Below are 14,190 nucleotides of genomic sequence, written 5' to 3' on the forward strand. Positions count from 1 at the left end.
AAATCCAGGTTTGAGCTAAGAAGCTACAACCAAATTTCCTCAGAGGAGCCACTTCAGTGACCATTAGTAAGTGGCAATGTGTCTAGGCCTGCTCCCTGCCACATCTTGCCCTTTTGTACATGCTTAGGCTGTGCAGGCACCAGAAAGCAAGCACAGTCCCCACGAAGGAAAGTGCCAAGTACAGCACTGACTGTGAAAGCAGAGGCATGTGGCCATGCTTGCATGTTGCAGCAGTTTTGTCACAGTGAGGGATGCACCCGAAGCAAATGCAGCAGTATCTATGGTGGCCATGTCCATAGCAGAGCCCTGGGGGAACTGGGCATGCCAAGAGGCAGGAGAGTACAGAATAAAATCAACATTATTTTCTAGTATATGTCACCTCACTTAATCCTGGATGCTGGATAACTGAATCAGTATTCTTCTATATGAATACGAATAATTCAGGTTAGCCAACCTGTCTGCATCTCAGGGAGAGAAAAACGATTTCTAATAAAATTTCATAGTTTCACATTAAGATCCCAATCATGAGATTCTTTCTCCTCTCAACAATTTGTGCTTGCTCTGCCGCTGGGCACCTCACAGGCCCCTGGGAGAGTAACCGAGCATCTCTGCCTTGTACCCCCACAGGTTGGGGAGCAACACCTTCAAAAACATGCAGCGCCGGCACACGACCCTGAGGGAGAAGGGCCGCCGCCAGGCCATCCGTGGCCCTGCCTACATGTTCAATGAGAAGGGCACCAGCCTGACGCCGGAAGAGGAGCGCTTCCTGGACTCAGCTGAGTATGGCAACATCCCTGTGGTCAGGAAAATGTTGGAGGAGTCCAAGACCCTCAACTTCAACTGCGTGGACTATATGGGGCAGAACGCGCTGCAGCTGGCCGTGGGTAACGAGCACCTGGAGGTCACAGAGCTGCTGCTCAAGAAGGAGAACCTGGCGCGGGTGGGGGACGCGCTGCTGCTGGCCATCAGCAAGGGCTACGTGCGCATCGTGGAGGCCATTCTCAACCACCCGGCCTTCGCGCAGGGCCAGCGCCTGACGCTCAGCCCGCTGGAGCAGGAGCTGCGCGACGACGACTTCTACGCCTACGACGAGGACGGCACACGCTTCTCCCACGACATCACGCCCATCATCCTGGCGGCGCACTGCCAGGAGTATGAGATCGTGCACATCCTCCTGCTCAAGGGCGCACGCATTGAGCGGCCGCACGACTACTTCTGCAAGTGCAACGAGTGCACGGAGAAGCAGCGGAGGGACTCCTTCAGCCACTCGCGTTCCCGCATGAACGCCTACAAGGGACTGGCGAGCGCTGCCTACTTGTCTCTGTCCAGTGAAGACCCTGTCCTCACCGCGCTGGAGCTAAGCAACGAATTGGCCAGGCTAGCCAACATTGAGACTGAATTCAAGGTAACTCTCCCAATCACCACTCTGCAGACATTGCCCACAGAGCTCTTCCAGGTGTGTCCAGTAGTCAAACGGGTTGTCTTCCTGTCTAACCCAGGGTGAGGGCCTCGGGGTCTGACCATCCCACAGGGAGGAAGGGGATTTCCTCAACCTTGTCAGATGTAGGCCTGAAGGAGAAGCAGTCCATTAGGTGGAATATTTGAAATATTTGAAGAAGTGACTTATGCCCAAATCTGTACAGTAAAAGACAAGCAGCACAGAGTGGTTCGGGTGTAAATATCTCACTGAGCTCTGCCCCAGAGGGCTGAGGACTATCTAGGAGACCTGTGGATGTTTCCTAGACCAGGTCTGGGATTTCCTGATTGTCTCAGTTAAACGACTTTGATTTGTCTCGTCCAGACCACCATCCCAGCCTGTACTGTGTCATCCTAGATTTGGTCTCACATCTGATGCTAGAAAGGCCTGCCTGAAGCCTTTCTCAATTTAGCAAGCTATTACTATTGTTCTGTGAAGGGGCTGAGGGAAAGGTACCTGAAAATGAAAATAAAACTCTTTCTGTGTGGTTGAGCTTCTTGCCTCAGTAGATGGGGTCAGAGCAAAACCCTATAATTCAGTCCCCTGCAAACACCTAGATGACCAGGCTAGCCCAGGGAATGGAGACCCATCTCTAAAGTCCACTATTAACAGTGGGAGTGATCCCATGCTTTGACTGTCAACTGACACTCCTCTTTAAAGAGAAGGCTGGAACCTCATTTTTTTATAGTATTTAATAATAATTGAGAGAACATTTAGTGGGCACTTACTGTATGCCAAGCACTAACTGCCTTACATATATGATGTTGTTTAATCCCCTCAACAACCATTACTAAGAGTACCATTATTATCCTCATCTTAGATGAGGGCACAAAGGTAGAGACATATCACATAGTTAGTAAGGAGCGAAACCACTGTTCTAATCTAGGCACGCAGAGCCCAGAGCCAGCTTTTTAGTCATTCTGGGAAACTGTTCATGCATTGGGCTTCTCAGAGTTCATGTATCTTTATCTGAATGATGAAGGAAGGTGTGACTGGAAGAGTAGAAACTACAACCAGGCTCATCATTTCTCATCCTGTTATTCAATCAGAGCCTATGATGCTTTGGAGCATGCAAAAAGGTGTCACATGCAAGGCAGATAATGGAGCTGGGAAAAGGTGTTAACTGCCAGAGAAAAGTTCATTGTCCAAAAAGATGTCACTGCAAGAATTGCCCCTGCAAGGGACACAATTATGTGGCCAAGAATGGGTACCAATTCATAGCAATGGAGGTCCCCTGGACTATAGTGTTCCAGGAGATCTCAGGGAAGGAAACAGAATGGGGCTGGGCCTCACTGAGCAGGAGGAACTGGATTGGTGGGGAGAGGTGTGTATTTGGAGAAGGCAAGTGAAGGTGAGGTCCACAATGGCCCAGAGCAGGCAGGGGACTGCTGAGATGCTGCATGTGACTAGAATAAAGGGTTCCTGTAGGGGCATGCAGGAGCAATGCTGCAGAGATGAGTCGGGGACACTCCTCAGAGGGCTGAGCCCTGTGTCTGTCAGGCTGAACACTTTGGCTGCTCTCCTATAGGACATGAAGAGCCAATGAAATTTGTGATTGGGGGTGCGGGACACCTGGGTGGCTCAGTGGTTAAGCACCTGCCTTCAGCTCAAGTTGTGATCCTGGGGTCTGGGATCAAGTCCCACATCGGGCTCCCCATGGGGAGCCTGCTTCTCCCTCTGCTTATGTGTCTGCCTCCCAGTGTCTCTCATGAATAAATAAATAAAATCTTAAAAAAAAAAAAAGAAAAGAAAGAAAGAAAACTGTGATTAAGAGACCACAAAGCTAGAGTTTGGGAAATTTACTTCATTGGTAGATTAGCTGAATCTGAGGATTTGGTGTGAGGCACTGGGACTAAAAAGGAGGATAATTTAGGTCTGCATGCATGAGGCCACCAAAGCCTCTCTGAAGGAATGAATGGCCCGCAGCCACAGACAGAAGAGCCAGGCTCACAAAAGGCTGCAAGGCACTGCAAACTGTGACTAGATGAAGAATCCTGTAATTAACTAATTTTACTCCATCTGTTCCCCCTATCTTGGACCCATTTACTGAAATGGAACAACCTCCCTAATCCTGCATTGTTCATAGCCTCATCTAACAAAAAGTTAGTGGATGCAGATGAGGAGATGACCTAAAGAGACTCCCAAGGAATGTAGCTATTGCCCATTTTTTTTCTTGTTTTGTACAGTAAACCCCATCTACCAGCAATAAGGTCAATGACATTCCAAGGAAGATTGGTGGAATTTTGCTTCTTCCCTCAGCTTCACAATGAATCTTCACAGGCCATGTAAAAGAAATGGCTAATACAATTAATTTTAGATCTTTCTGGCCAAGAAAAAAAAATGATTCCAGAAAAAAAAAGTTGAGGATTAGGTTTTCTGGATAATTGCACAATTCTCTACTTATCTGGAATCTGGGAGCAGGCCAGCCTTACTAAATAAAACGATGCTAGACTAACATTTGGAATTATATCTGAGCCATTTGTTTCCTTCACTAAAACCAAAAGTCTGGCGTGCTTTAGTATGTATAAAACTGGAAGTCTGTGGAAACCATGATATTTTGATTTAAAAAGTAAATTATGAAAATTAGAGACAATTAAGAACACTACTAACATGATGACAGACGGGTTCTATAATGCAACGACTTACTCAGAATAAGATCTAGCATAAATACATTTGCTGGCTATTAACATCCCTCGAGTTACCTTTGTTTGAAATAATGTCTTTCACATTGTCGACAAATGGCGCGTTATAAATTAACACAAGTGTTCCTTTCGAACTTTATTACTTATTCAACTATCCTTGTATGTGCATTCCTGACATAAATCTTCTCAGAGAAGAGAGCAGCTTAGCAAAAGACAAGTCAATTTGTAATAAAAGAAAAAGAGCAAGTGTGTATTCTAAAATGCACTGTTTAGGAGTTTGTCCTGCTTTAAAGAGACTATGCACAGCTGACTGTAGCCACATGTACGTGGATGACCCAACAATGTCAGCTATATAAAAAAGATATCTGGTCCTGACAGAAGGTTTCATATCTCATCCTCCAGATCCTCTAAGACACTCACTCTGGGAACGGCTGCTCTCGACTAGAAAAGCTCACGCAGGGAAACTTATATTCAGTGGCCCAGTCTACTGTTCTTGAGTCATTGTAATTTATCACTAGAATAGAGTTTAGTCATTAGCAAGATGTACAGCCAATGTCCAAATCTCCAGTAAATCATGGCTGAAGTCAGATGCCTGCTAGCAAGTCAGTATTTTGGGTTTGGAAATTATGCATCTCTACAAAGATTTTCTTATGCCTCTCTCATCTTTTTGGGTCTAAAAAGATGAAAACTCAGTGTGGTCAGTGAGACCTTCTTAATGCTTTGACTGGTGCTCAGTCATCTAGGAAGCATTCCATAAATCCTTGATGAAGGGAATGAAGGAAATCCTGAAAGTATAATCATTTCAACTGATGAAGCAAGTGATTACTTTTACGTATGATTTAAACTCTTCCTACATGTATGAATCTGACAGAGCTATTTGATAGACACGGTGAGATGGGAAAGCTCTACAGAAAGTTACAAGGTAACTAACGGGATCAAACCAACACACAGTAAATAACAGAAGACCAATCATATGCTGCACTGTATGGTGCCAGTGGCCATTAAACTCCTGGAGGGCACCACCCCAAGTGACATTTTGGTTAACTGAGTTATCTAGAGGAGGAAACAGGGAAAGGGGAGATCAGCATAGGATGGGCTATCCAGAGGTGTTTCATCCTGATGGAGGTTCTCTCTATATATTAGAGGAACCTAAAATAGCACGAAAAAATAATTTAAAAAATACACAATAAGGTCTCTACATTTCTCTTGAATTAGTCTGCTTTTCTTCACTGATCATCCTTCTGAAAAAAGTGCTGAGGATCCCTTTTATTTTGCTGGTAGCTTCCTAAACTCCAGGGCATCCTGTCTATGAGTGTTGCTTATCTCCAGAGCTCTTATTTCAAAAGGATTACAGGTGTTAATCTTTCTTCCAACTTGAAGTTCTGCCTGCAGCAATGCCTGGTGGGAGCAGGAAGGGGTGGGGAAGCAAAGAACAACAGAAAATTGTGGAGTGAGGTTTAGGGATTTGGAAGAAAAGAGAAAACAGGGCAGGGACTGGAGGTATCCCTCTTGTGCTCTCACCTTTTGCTTAAATTTAAAGACTCCATGTTCCCAAATCAGGGAACTGTGGAAGCCCAACAAACACTTTACCTTAGTTACTTAAGACTTGGTCATTCAGAATAATAACAAAGCTACAACTAAGAAGGCTTTTCGCATTGACATAACACCAGCATGGAAGCTGCTGATTATATAATTTATTCTAATAACCAGAGAGGATAAGAGTAGGGGGTAAGAAAGCTAAAGCTGTAGCTCCATCCTGCTTAAAGTGTTGATGACTCTACTGTTTGTCAATGGGTTAACCACAGGTATCATGAAAAAAATAGATAATGAATTATGTATCAATGTTTGTGTTGCCATTTTAAGATCCATAAAAAAAAAAACTCTCTGGGCCTAAAATACCACAAATTAAAAATGCAAATAATGATAAATCAGACCAATTTGCCACCTGCTATGATCTCTAGTGAGATCCCATTGTGGAAGGTAAAGATGTTGAGATGACAGTTTGTAATCTGCTTGCAAACTTATCAAAATGGAAGAGGAAAGAGGAGGGAGAAGGAGGAAGAGTATCTCTGTATTGTGGTAGGGAAAGCTCGAAGTGCATAGGAACTCAGGCCATATGGGGCCAGGGAACTAGGAAAGCCTGAGTAAAGGCCCACCTTGGGCCTGAAGCAGTATTAGAAGGCTGAATAAGCATGTTGTCCCCAACATCCAGTGGAATCTGTGTTTTGCACCTGTTCCTCATGCTTTGAATATTTTTAGGATTTTTAAACTTTATAGATCAATACCCTGCGAAAATACATTTCCTTGAAGTTTGAGCCTAGCTGGTAGTATAAACACATGCCTATTTAACACACAGGAAATGACTTGAAAATTGTTTCCCTCTCCATCAGGAAAATATTTTTTTAAGCTGTGAAGGCTGCAAGTCTTAAAAGCAAGTTGTTGGGGTTTTTTAAGAGAACCTGGGAGAAAACTCCTCAGAGCACTCATCTATATATCAATCCCCAGTACCTTCAGAGATCCGACTGTGTGACCCAAGCCCTCTACTTGAGCATCTGATGATACAGAATGTAAGCAGAAAAGAGAGAGATCACAGAGGTCAGGTGATGAGCTATCTTGGGAGGCCCCTCACCTGAGCATGTGCAGGTATGGTGTGGTCAGAGCACAAATGCCAGTCAACAGGTCCACACCAGGGCCTGAATCATCGACTCCCATGCTTGAGAGCAAGATCCAGGGACTGGCTTATCTCAGGAGAAGGGACAGATGTGACTTCTGCACATGCTAGCTCTTTTTCTATTTTCTTACCTAAGCAGCTGGAGAAGCACTTTCACCAGGGCATTCATTAATGACTTATCATAGGAAGTGAGCTAATTAACGTATCCTTTAATGACAATTTTTCATTGGGTCATAACTAATGCCTAAAATTATGTGATTATCTTTTTCTAGGGTTTATGCCAAGAGTATGAGCTTCTAAAATATAGGGAGGCAGTGTATGTTGGGTAACAGGAAGTCAGGTGGGCCAAAGGAGGCCATTTACTGGACCAGGACAAGGGCAGAGGGCAGGATCTGGTGAGCACCCAGTGCAACCATGCTTCATTTCCTCAAGGTTGTGGAATGGAGAGCCAAAGGCTTGGCTCTGCAATCAGACTGACCTAGCTTCCAATCCCAGTGCCATATCCTGACAACCGTATAATCTTGGCCATCTACTGGAAGTTAGTTTTCTTATTTGGAAAACCAAGGTATTAGAATTGTAACATGTCCAAAATAGAATGCCTGTTTTCTCCACCCAAACACTGGCTCTTCCCCTAATCTCTGTAAATGACAATACAATTCACCCACTTGTTAAGATGCCTCATCCCACTGAACCTCTGGGAAGTCCTGGCATGTATCAGGCCCTCAGTACATATTAGCTCAGTGAAGAAATAAATGAGTTGGTGAGTGAATTAAGGACAATGTCCTCCCAGGATGCTGGTGACAATTATAATCTGCATCTAATTTTATATTCTTCATCTAATTTAATCCTCACCAGCACCCTGATTAGATGAAGAATATAAAACTCTTTGCAGAGAACTTGACCTGGAATAAGTACATAATTTTCCCCCGGAGAGCTCAGTGGGGATGAGCCCACTGGATTTTCAACACAACTTTCCCTCCAATGAATGCAACTTAAGTTTCAGCACCTCCTCTACTCAGAGGGTCTTCCTGATTGCTGCTAAGCTTCCCTACCCCTTACCCCCACCTCCATAGATCTTTGTAGAACTAGAAAAACTATAGGCTGTATGTGTGAGCTCCATGGTTAAAAACAGGCCAATGGAATAGTTCCAGTGGGACAAACGCAGACCACCAAGAGTGCCTAAGTCTGGAGTGCTAATAAAATATTCCTGTTAAAAGAAATGGCATGGGCAGCAAAGACAGAGGAGCAGAGAAGGAGAAAGGAACTGGGCAGGCAGAGCTCCTGACAAATTCAGACAGAGATTATTTTTTGAAAAATATCTCCATGGAAAAGATTCATCACTATTCACAAAAAAATGGGGGAAAAATCATTTCCTCTACAAGTGCAACTATCAGCGTGAAGTATCAGAGATATGAAGAAATTGGAGGCAGTTCTAGAGAATATTAGTAGATGAGTAGCAGCACAAATTACCTCAAATGGAAATGATGGAAATGAAGGCATTTTCTCTGAAAAAGTTACAATGCTACATAAATTAATCATCATAGGATATCATTAATCAAGTATGCTGCACACCTGTCAACATGCAGGCACGTATTTTACTAGCAGCAAATTCATAGATTAAATGTGGAAAATATATGTCAGGAGGGCGGGATGGTCTGTAGACACAGAGAATATCACAACTGGGTAGACCCTAGTTACAGAGCTATCTGAAAATCTGGCATCCCTGCAGCAAATATTCATTAAGCCTCTAGCATGAGCAGGGCCCTAGACTGGATGCTGGGATGAAATGATGAACAAGATAAACAAGATTCCTACCCTCAGGACCTGACAGTCCAGGGGAAGGGACATTATTCATATAATCGCACAAATAAATATGGCTTTACAAATCGTGCTGAGTGCTAAACAGTAAAAGGGCAGTTTTAAAAGCTGACTTAGTGGGACAGCTGACCCTGTGAGTGTATGTGTATGTGTATGCATGTGTGTTTAAAGATTTCTCTCAGAAGAGGTGCCTGGGTGGCTCAGTTGGTTAAGCTTCCACCTTCAGCTCAGGTCATGATCAGGGTCCCGTGATGGAAACCCACACCAGGATCTCTGTTCAGCGGGAAGTCCGCTTCTCCCTCTCCATCTGCCCTTCCCTCGCCCATGCTTGCGCTCATGTGCTCTCTCTCTCTCTCTCTCTCTCTCTCTAATAAATAAAATCTTTAGGGGAAAAAAAGGTTTCTCTAAGAAGATAATGTTTAAATGAAACCTGAGAGTATGGGAGAGATAAACAGCTAGCAGGGAATGGGAAAGACTGTGCTAGGCATAAAGACTGCACATGAAATATCCAGCACAGATAAGGGAGAGAGAGACCTGTGAGAGAACTGTAAGCAGCTCTACATGAGACGGAGTAACAGGGAGAGGTAGTAGATGATGAAGGCACTGAAGCACCACCTCAGCCTTGGCCTTACCAAGTGAGAAGTTGGACTTCATATTCAGGTAAATGAAGAGCCATAGGAAGGTCTCAGCAGATGAGTGAGGGACTGGTGTGAGCAGTTTGGAAATATCCCCTGCACCTGAGGCAGAAAGTGGCCTGCAGGATACGAGACTTGAAGGAGCTGGACAACAGCTGTAGGAAGACGGAGTCCTCCTAGGAAGGGGGTGAGTGGCATCTGAGTGCAGATGCAGCAGCACATCTAAGCCTACAGGTGGCTCAGCACAGTTGGAGAACAACACAGTCAGGAAAGGTGACAGGCTTCTGGCTGTTTCCAGTACAGTCTGCTGGTCTGTGAGCTGCAGGGACCCTGCTTCTTCTGCCCCCTGGGCCCTCTCAGGGCTTCCCTTAGAGGAGGAGAAGGAAAGGGCCCACTCCTTATCTTCTCCTTCACGGTGGAAGCTCTGTGGAGCAGCAGCACAGCAGGAGAGTCCAGAGGACTCCAAATTCTCCACACTGGCATCTAGAGGGAGAGAAAGGTTGGGCCCAGTGCAGAGGTCCCAGAAAGTGAGTTCAGAAGTGATATCCCTAGAACAGAAAGAACTCCGGGGGGGGGAGGAACTCTCCCGTGCATCTTCCAGATTCTGAGGCTATCATTCACTGTGGGCTGCAGCTACCAAGTAAACAAACATGTCATTACAGGAAAAGGACTACATCTTATCTCATATATTTTTTTTCAACTGGAGCTAGTTTTAGCATAAATAAAGGCATAAAGTAGACCTCTCCCTCTTCTTCCTCCAAGGTTTGGGATGTTGAGAATATCAGAGGAGGATGATACAAGGGGCAGGCAAAGCTTTTCTGGGCACTGAAAGTCCTCCCTGGTGAGCACCCAGGTAAGTATGGGGGATATATTAGCCTTGGCACTGCCGTAACAAAGTACCACAAATGTGATGACTTAAAACACAGAACTCATTGTCTCACAGTGCTGGAGGCCAGAAATCCAAAATCAAGATGTTAGCAGGGCTCTGCTTTCTCTGAAGGCTCTAGGGTAAGATCCTTCCTTACTTCTTTGAGGTTTCCTTGGAGATCCTTGGCTTGTTGACCCATCACTCGAATCTCTGTCTCTGTTATCATATAGTGATCTTCTGGGTGTTTTTGTCCCTTACCCTATTCTTATGAGGACATTCTTCTAAACACCAGTCATTTTGGCTTAAGGTTCCTTTTTACTCCAACATGGCCTCATCTTAACTAATCACACCTGCAACACCCTATTTCCAAATAAGGCGCCATTCTGAAGTCCCAGGAAGGATGCTGATTTGGAGAAGACACCATTCATCTCAATATGGTGAGGTAGAGGACCAGGTTGAGATGAACTGGGGAAGACTGAGACCAGGAATCTAGATAAACCCTCAGAGCAGGGCCAGACAGAAAGCCAGATGTCAGTTATTATAGGAAGCCAAGCATAGCCCTAAAACTAGGGGGTTAGTCTGGAAGGAACAGAAGAGATTGTACTTACCCAAGCATAAGCTGAGACAGTGACACTGCAATTCTGGAAGTGTGTGTGTGTATGGGGTTTGTGGGGAGTGGGAGGTTGCTAACAGAAGCAACGGGGAAAACTCAGTATTGAGGCACTACCCCTTTCAAATACATTTTTAAAGCTTGGGTTTGGGAATAACGAAAATAAAACACACCAATTATAGAATCTTTTGAAAATACAGAAAAGTAGTGGGAACAAAAAGGTCAGCCTTAATTCCTACCATCTAAGAGCAATTCATATTTTGGTATGTTTTCTTCAAGTGCTCCTCCTATAGCCAGGTAAAAAAATGTGAATAAAACTATGACTCAGATAATCAAACATTATCATAATATTTTTGTTTCCCCTCATACTTTATCCTCATTCCCATGCTCCCTTACTCCACAAAAAGCCCCCACTTCAGCATATTTAATGTATTTATATATAATGTATTTCATATATTTATATTAATTATGAATATAGAGAGGTATATATGTTGTATTCGTTCAAGAACTACCTCCTTTGCAACTACCACGTGCAAAGTTCTAGAGGTTGGGGACACTTCGACACTATCAAAACCCTATCATCTCTGCCCTCTTGGAGCTTACATTCCAATGGGGACTATGGAAAAATATACTACTGAGCCTAAGTTACATAAAAAAGGCTGTGGTACAAGATTATGACCTTTCATCCAGTGAAAGACTGGACACCACGTTTTTTTATGCTGTCTCCATGTCACTCCATGGAAGCCTCACTCATTGCTTCTGTGTGCTACTCACTACTGCATTCTGTGCCTCTTGCAACCTTTTTCCCTCTCACTCCAACAGAGCGGGGGCACCTACACGGTTCTTTTTGTCACCACAAAGGCTGCCACAAAACATGTCCCTGTACCTGTTTGCAGCCCCTCTTGAGCACTGGTATTACAGGCCTGGGAAGAAATGCCCACAGTTAAGTTCATGCAGCCCAGCTGCCTGCCCCCTAGAAGGCTTGTCCCCGGGAGCTGTGCTGTGCCACATACTGCCACCTCCAGATATCATCCTGCTTTCTCACGTCTGCCAGTAGGAGAAAGAGAGTTACTTTAGTTAGCATTTCTCTAATTACTAATGATAAGCTCAGCCTCTCTTCCTATGTTGTGCAACCACGTGGGTTTCTCCCTTCCCTGAACTACCTCTTCCTGTTACTCCTTCACTCACTTTTTAACAGGATTTCTGTTTGGAATATTTTTAAATTTTCTTTCAGGAGCTCCTTGTCTGTTCTAAATACTAACCACTTGTCAATATCAGACACTGCAGAAATCTTTTCCAGGCTGTCACCCATCTGTTACATTTGTCTATGGCACCCTGTTTTGAAGAGAAACACTTATTTTTGATGATTTGTGGATGTAGTCTTATTAAAACTCCCTTCCCCGCCCAAGATCACAAGGACATTCTTGGACATTACATCTCTTTTTTCTTCTATTACCTTTATGGATCCACCATTCACATGTAGGTCTTGAGTACAACTGGTGTTTGCTTTTACGTGTAGAGGGAGTTTCCATCACATTTTTGCCTTTCTCCACATGGTGAGCTAGTTTCCCATCATGATCTACTCTGGAATCCGACTTACCTTCCCCCTCCACCCCGCCGCCCCCATGATGCCACCTCAATCACACGCCAATTCCCAAACACATGTGTTTCTGTTTCTGGACCTCTGTCCCATCCCAGCATCCTATCTACCCATTCCTCTACCGATTCCTCCAGTTTCATACCTGAGACTTTGTTTTGTAACTCATTACCTGATATGAGAGCCACTCATATGATGTTTTTCTCTGCATAGCTTTGTTTTGTGCAATGCGGACAAGAGTGTAAAAATAATTTGAAATCCTGGTTTTCTTACTGAATATTGTAACTTTGGCATTGCCCCATGTAATGTCAACACTTTATAAATAACTTTTCCCAGAAATTTTTAGTGTCCTGTGTTAGGAATAAAACTTTTCCTCTACTGTCTTAGGTTATACTGGTTGGGGCCTGTGAATTAACTAACAAAAGACAGACTACTAGGAGAAAATTTATTCATACGCATATAGAAGTGCAGGAAAGAAGTGGCTCCCTGAACAGTTAAGATAGGGATTTATATACCAATTTAGTAAGGAAAAGGAGGGGAGAAAAGGGTTTCTAAGGAAAAAGAAGACTTTCAGGAAACACATGAGCTTTCGGAGAAAAATAGAAAGCATGAGAGTTTGTGGTGTTTGTTCTCAACTGGGTGCAAGCAGACAGTCTCCTTTCTAGTAGCTACCCTCCCCCTATGCCCAGTGGCCACATGATTTATGGCAGCTATATTTTGGGAACATGCTGCTAAAACATTTTAAAAGAAGTAAAAGAAGTTTAACTGCTGTTTGTTCAGATTTCTTTCACTTAAAATAATCTTTATGACATTCTGATTGATAAAACTCAATCTCTGTCAGCTCATTGAGTCCCTACCACAGAACAAATCCTGTGGCCCAGTACAAGGTGAGGCTGTGCCCCAGGGACTGAGGAAGGTGCTCCAGCCCTGGCCAAGGAGACAGACCTTTGTAGGGGAGGAAGAATAATTTCCCCCCCACTCTTCTGACTTCATAGCTGAGAAGCTTGTAATAAAAGACAGATTAACTAGGGGAAAACAAAAGTTTAGAAGCATGTAAATCTCATGTATACAAGGGAAACGCCCAGGGAAAAATAAGTAACTCTCAGAGGAAGCTTAGAATGCAGAATTAAACATCATCCTGACAGGAAAAGGGTAGGAGGAAGTACACGTCTCAGAGGAGAGTAAATGATTTTTCGGAAAGATGAATGTGTTCTTAGAAGAGACAGGAGGTATGATAGTTTGTGACAGAGTTTGTCTGGGTGTGGGGGCCTCTTCTCCTGTGATGAGTCCATCTTTCCAGCAGATAAGGCTCCCACGGAGAGGATCTAAGGCAATCAAGTTCCTTTTGGAGGATCTATTGTCAGGCATAGAGGGGCATACAGAGAAACCTTCTCCCTTCATCTGCTGTTTTTCAAGTACCTAAAGCTCAAAATAATATATCAAAAGGGCATATTTTGGGGTAGCATGTTCTGAAGTCCTGTAGTCATTTTGGGGTGGTATATTCTGCTATTCTTCACTGGCTTCTTGGTAATGTCTGTGCCCAGACTTGATTTACACAGTGTCACCTTCAGTCACTCTCTTCAAAAGAGAACCCACTGTTCCCAGGGGCTGGTGACAATCCATTTACAAGGGAGAAGGGGGAATTCTTATTTTTTGAGAGACTCCTTCTTATGAACACCCATAAGTTGGCAGCCCCGAGCAGTATCAGAAGACAAATCACTGAAATCCTTGATACTCTGCAGATGGTCCTGTAGGATTGGCTTGGTGAGGAGGTTTGTGAGCTCACATCCATCCGCCAACCAGCCCAGCCTAGACAGTGGGTGAACCAGGCAGTAAGGACCCAGACAGCTTCATAGCCAGCTGCCAGTGGAG

At 44.2% G+C, this 14,190-nt stretch overlaps 1 protein-coding gene across 5 annotated transcripts in view; it reads left to right on the forward strand.

Annotated features, from left to right (window-relative positions):
• Positions 1–14,190, forward strand: part of TRPC7 (transient receptor potential cation channel subfamily C member 7) — a 143,587-nt gene that overhangs the window by 7,525 nt on the left and 121,872 nt on the right. For 4 of the 5 annotated variants that reach the window (XM_072728539.1, XM_072728540.1, XM_072728543.1 and 1 more), the window contains exon 2: positions 628–1,405. In XM_072728539.1, coding sequence (XP_072584640.1) covers positions 628–1,405 — 778 coding nt within the window. Of the gene's footprint in view, positions 1–627; positions 1,457–14,190 lie in introns of all 5 variants that reach the window. The other variant, XM_072728538.1, reaches the window with a different exon arrangement.

Source organism: Vulpes vulpes, chromosome 12, assembly GCF_048418805.1.
Source record: "Vulpes vulpes isolate BD-2025 chromosome 12, VulVul3, whole genome shotgun sequence".
NCBI classification, from domain to species: domain Eukaryota; kingdom Metazoa; phylum Chordata; class Mammalia; order Carnivora; family Canidae; genus Vulpes; species Vulpes vulpes.